This window comes from Vespa mandarinia, chromosome 5, assembly GCF_050613455.1.
Source record: "Vespa mandarinia isolate Hongniang chromosome 5, ASM5061345v1, whole genome shotgun sequence".
Taxonomy (NCBI): Eukaryota; Metazoa; Arthropoda; class Insecta; order Hymenoptera; family Vespidae; genus Vespa; species Vespa mandarinia.
The window spans coordinates 6,010,001-6,015,000 of record NC_140814.1 but is presented as its reverse complement, the minus strand read 5'-3'; the positions used below and the strand labels follow the sequence as shown (position 1 = coordinate 6,015,000).

The window sequence follows — 5,000 nt, the reverse complement described above, 5'->3', positions numbered from 1 at the left end:
ATTAATTTATCATTCTTTTTACTGCTATCAAATATTTCAGTTTAATAGTCATATAAATCTCAAAGTCGTTTATAAAAAGGAAAATGAAAAAGAGACAGAGAAAGAGATACACAGAGAGAGAGTGAGAGAGAGAGAGAGAGAGAGAGAGAGAGAGTGAGAGAGAGAAAGAGAAAGAGAGAATATAAAAGAGGAAGCAAACAACGTAATATTTTTATAAAGAAATATACATATATATATATATATATATATATATATATATTATATATAAAACAAGCAAGTAACACTTTCCTCTAAGTTTACCTTGTCACGGTTTTTGTCTTTTTTATCAGCACAAACAGGTTCACGTAACCTGAAATAATAAAGGATGTCACCGATGATGATAGATCTAGTTCGTAAAAAAGGGAGACAAAAAAAAAGAGAAAGAGAAGAAAAAGAAAAGAACAAAAAATAAACAAAAAAAGAAAAAAAAAAAGAAAAAAGAAAGAGCACGCGCTTTTATGGAATAAAAACATACGATGCCACGGATCTCGGGATCTAGATCACCATCTGGTGACTCCACAAAAGATAACAGCCATACTATTTCTTTGGTCTATCGATCTGTTTAAGTCGTTTAATCGTAAAGTAACGATAGGTGTTCTGACAGCAGGAGACAGGGTGCAATAATAAATTAGATAGCTAAGTGAAAAGATGGTAAGTACTTTCGTGACTAACAAAAATTGTCATTTTCTAGGGCAACGTTGTGACGTTATAGACGATGAAAAAAGATCCCTCGACATATTTTTGTTCCAAACATTAAAGTTCTTAATTTCTGGTTATAAATCGAACATTCTCTATTTTTCCTTCATTGTCGGATCGTCATATGTCTATGTTTATCTTCAAATATGACAAATTTATTATTACATTCTTTTCTTTTGAATGTTGCCGGCAACGTTTTTATCCCTAATGGAAGTTACGAAAAAACGATCGACGCTACGGTAATTATTTGATATAAGATACATATATATTTTTATCATAGAGAATATGAAATTTATAATTTAATTTTCAGTTAAACATCTTAATGTCCTGTAGAGCAGTGACCGAAAATAAATTTCTATTCGCCGGCGAATATACCGACGTTTTAATTAATCATCGCCATTTTTTCGGACAAACTACAATAGCACTAGTGGCAGAATCCAAAAATTCGACTTTCGATCCGTTCACTTTGGCTCAGTATTCATTTTTTATTTACAAACAAACGTATCAGAAATTCGTAAAATTTCTTTACAGACTTCGTATATTCGTCGTGATTACTTCCTCCCAACCGATTCTTAAATTGACCTTGAAAAGAATAAAGGAAACTACGTGGGCTAATAACTATGGATATTATATTCTAATAGATAAGAAGACAGCTAAACGTGGTTGTGATAACGCTAAATCGTATCTTTGGACAGCTTGGCAATTTGATATTTTATATTCGATATTTATCTGCGTTGATCCTGTCGAAGGTGTTCTACTTTATTCTTACGATCCTTATACAGGTGAAACGTCAAATAATTGGAAGGAGATCGAAAGAATATCTGGACGTAATGGACATCCTTGGCTTTTACTTCAAAAGAGATATGACAATGGTAAAGACTTTAGAATTATTTTGTATTATTTTCTTTGATATCATGAAACCAATATTATTATAAATTATATTATAATCTTTTTAGAATCAACAATTTGTGAATTTAAAGAAATTAATCGAGTCAATACATTTCACGGTTACGAAGTAAGATTGTGCGCGATAAATACACCACCATTTTTATATATACAGAATAATATCACCGGATTGGATAGATTTAAAGGATATGACAGCTTGATAGTACAAACGATTCTTAAAAAGCTTAACACTACTATAAATATAACGGTAAAGAATCTTATGTTAGGTGGTATCGATAAATATGGAAGTATGACAGATTTATTAGAAGAAGTTGCAAATGGTATTTGTGACGTAGGAATGAATTCCAGAAGTTTCACCATGATGTGGCATCTGAGGTATTACGTTGTCATTATTCAAGTAATTATTTCAATTATTTACAAGACGGTCCAAAAAGTTTCAAAGTAATTATTTAATAATCGATTACTCTTTCTCATTTACCTTCTTTCATAATAATCCATCTTTAATAATAGTCGTGAACTAATATTAACTATACAATTTAATAATTCAATAGTTATACCTATCCACACGATGAATCTGGTTTATGCGTTATGTCTCAAGCAAGTGTCGAAGTTCCGGAGTTAAGAAAATTTATGATGCTTTTGACGCAACCCTTCATGTTAGGCATGTTGATATTCTGCATAATTACTCTTCTGATCATGACGAAAATCGATGGATTCTTTGAAGCCTTCTTAAATGTAGAACGTTTGGTAGTATGCGTCGCCATATTGCGCCCGCCAAAAATAAATTCTTATAGAATTTATATCTGTATGATATTTATACTCTCCTTAACCGCAAATGCCGTTTTTCAAAGTCAATGGTATACATTATTAATGGTGCCTCAATTCTATTCGAACATTGACACTTACGATGATCTTAAGGTATATATATATATATATATATATATATTTTCCTTTTCTTTTTTTTTCTTGTTTCTTCTTTTTTCTTTTTTTTTTTTTTTCTTTTAATTTAATTAATTCAAACTTTCGAACGTTATATTTCGTTATAATTGATAAATGTATCTGTCTTCTTTTTCCTCTCTTTTTTTTTTTATTTTTTTATTTTTTTATTTTTTTATTTTTTTTTATAGGGTTCTGGATATGATATATACGGGACTATAAGTTTCAAAGATTTGGTCGGTGAAGAGTTGGAATCTCGTTTTCATGAATCATCTTATTTTGATTGCTTTGAGATGGTTAAAAATACAAGCAACTCTGTATGGATATCGGAATGTCTTAATATACATTACAGATTAATAAACGAAACAAATCTGTACATTTCGAAATCTAAAATAAGAGAATTCGTGGCATCGTTTATAGCGAGAGAAAATTGGCCGATCTTCAGAACGTTCAATAAATATTTGCAAAGATTAGTTGAAGCTGGTCTGGTCTCTATGTGGAAAAAACAAACTATCGCGTTTTTGCATCAACAAATGCAATTGAAAATAATGAGCTCGACCGAATTTAAAGTTCTTAAATTTAAACATCTTGATTTTAGTTTTTATATACTTGCAATAGGCAATGCTTTTGCTATTTTCGTTTTTCTCATGGAATTGATGGTCCATCGATATCGTAACAATATCAATGGGATAATTAAAAAGAATCGTTTGTTGAAATCAAATCGTGCTAATTGTTTCAAAAAAGTTCCGTCGATATAAATATTAAAATTTTACTTATTAGCTTTAATCTTGATGTTTCAAATTGATTCTTTTTTTTCTTTTTTTCATTTCTCTTTCTTCTTTTTTCTTTTTTTTTTTCTTTTTTTAACAATCTATACAAACAAAATGATAAAAGCAATTACGCTACAATTTTATCGATCTTCATTCGTGAAATAATTGCGACGTTATCGTTAAGTTTTCATACTATCATGTATTATCTCTGAAGATTCATATGTAATACTTACTTGTGAAATTATCCATTGAATAAAAGTTTTTTTCACAAAACCATAATCGTTACGATACATAATCATCCTACAATTTGATCGATTTCCTTAAATAAAATAATAATTGCAATGCCAATGTAATAACAAATATCTAAAGATTTTAATGTATAATATATATTTGTAAAATTGAATTAGCGATTGAGTAAAATTATTTCTCTTGAAATTACATACGATCATGATAATGTATAAGAGTCAAAAATGTTGAAAAAAGAATGATAGTATTCTTTTCGTACTCGAGTTGTAAAATTAATCGAGAATGATCTTGTTTATAAAAATAATAATATTCCATTATGTTGTTATATATCTTTGCCTTGTATGTCGGAGATATAATTTTTTTTTTTTTTTTTTTTCATTCAAATTGTGGCTCAACATTAAATGTTACGAAACAAATGATATTTCATTGGAATTAAATACTTCATTAAATATCAATTTTAACATAATTAATTGTTTATAAATGGACGTATTATCAAAATTGTACGATTCAAAATAGATAATTGAGTGACACCGATTGATCAATTGTTTTTCAAAATTTTTCAACCTTTTTTACAGTATTAAAAATAAAACGTTCCATTTTCTTTTTTCTTTTTCTTTTTCTCAACGATAGTTATAAACAAATTTTCTTCTAATATTTTCTATCGTGATATAGCTCAAACGTTAATACCGACACATAAGCACATTGATGAGTTATATTATTTTCGAGATTGATTCATCGAAGATACAAAAATTTTATATATCCAAAGTTGATCATCAGTATCATCCTGATATTTTTAGTTACTTGTATTGATCCTTGGTAACCTAAAAAAAAAAAGAAAAAATGATTTCTAGATCTTTTGAACTATAACAATAAATCTATCCGTCGTACAAAATGTCACAGAAAACTCCATTAAGGATCTATCTGATCATCATGATTCTATTATTTTTGATTACAGGATCAACGTATAATAAAGAAAAAAAAAAAAAAAACAAATATCAATGATATAAAAGATTAAAAATATTTTTAAATTAGAATATTTACGTGTTTGATCATTAACAAAAATGTCTCGTATTTGACGAGATGATCTTTGTTTTTTTTTTCCTTGAAAACTTATGAATCATTAGAATTACAATATGTACGTGATCGAACAAAAGGAAACAATCTGTGAGGTGGAACGTTTTGAGATTAAATAAGATTGGCTTCGAACATAATTTATATATCTCCGAGTACAGACTGACGACCTTGTATTCAACCTACGTAGTTCGTTCGGATTGGCCATTGAACGGACTCTAGGGTCAGTAATCTCTTACAACGTATGTGGCAATGTGGATTGACCAAGTACCGGACCACCAGAATAGCTTGGCTTGATTTTACAAAACCAGAATGTCTGAGCCAGCGAAAATTAAT

General features: G+C 28.9%; 1 protein-coding gene across 2 annotated transcripts; it reads left to right on the top strand.

Annotated features, from left to right (window-relative positions):
- The first annotated feature begins 125 nt into the window (after window positions 1–125).
- LOC118441601 (uncharacterized) lies at window positions 126–3,403 on the top strand. Of its 2 annotated transcripts, XM_085657046.1 has the most exons (6): window positions 126–202; window positions 731–974; window positions 1,046–1,607; window positions 1,692–2,016; window positions 2,193–2,559; window positions 2,769–3,403. In XM_085657046.1, exons 2-6 carry the CDS (start codon window positions 882–884, stop codon window positions 3,333–3,335), a joined length of 1,914 nt encoding a protein of 637 aa, XP_085513172.1. In that variant the 5' UTR covers window positions 126–202; window positions 731–881; the 3' UTR covers window positions 3,336–3,403. The 2 variants fall into 2 exon arrangements, with proteins under 2 accessions (XP_085513172.1, XP_085513171.1); XM_085657045.1 differs by lacking the exon at window positions 126–202 and having other exon boundaries at window positions 528–974.
- The last annotated feature ends 1,597 nt before the right edge of the window (window positions 3,404–5,000 follow it).

Coding starts and splice junctions, on each gene's coding strand:
- LOC118441601 (XM_085657046.1), top strand. CDS start 882: ATGACAAATTTATTATTACATTCTTTTCTTTTGAATGTTGCCGGCAAC. Junction 975..1,045: donor AAAAAACGATCGACGCTACG/GTAATTATTTGA, acceptor TTTAATTTTCAG/TTAAACATCTTAATGTCCTG. Junction 1,608..1,691: donor TCAAAAGAGATATGACAATG/GTAAAGACTTTA, acceptor TAATCTTTTTAG/AATCAACAATTTGTGAATTT.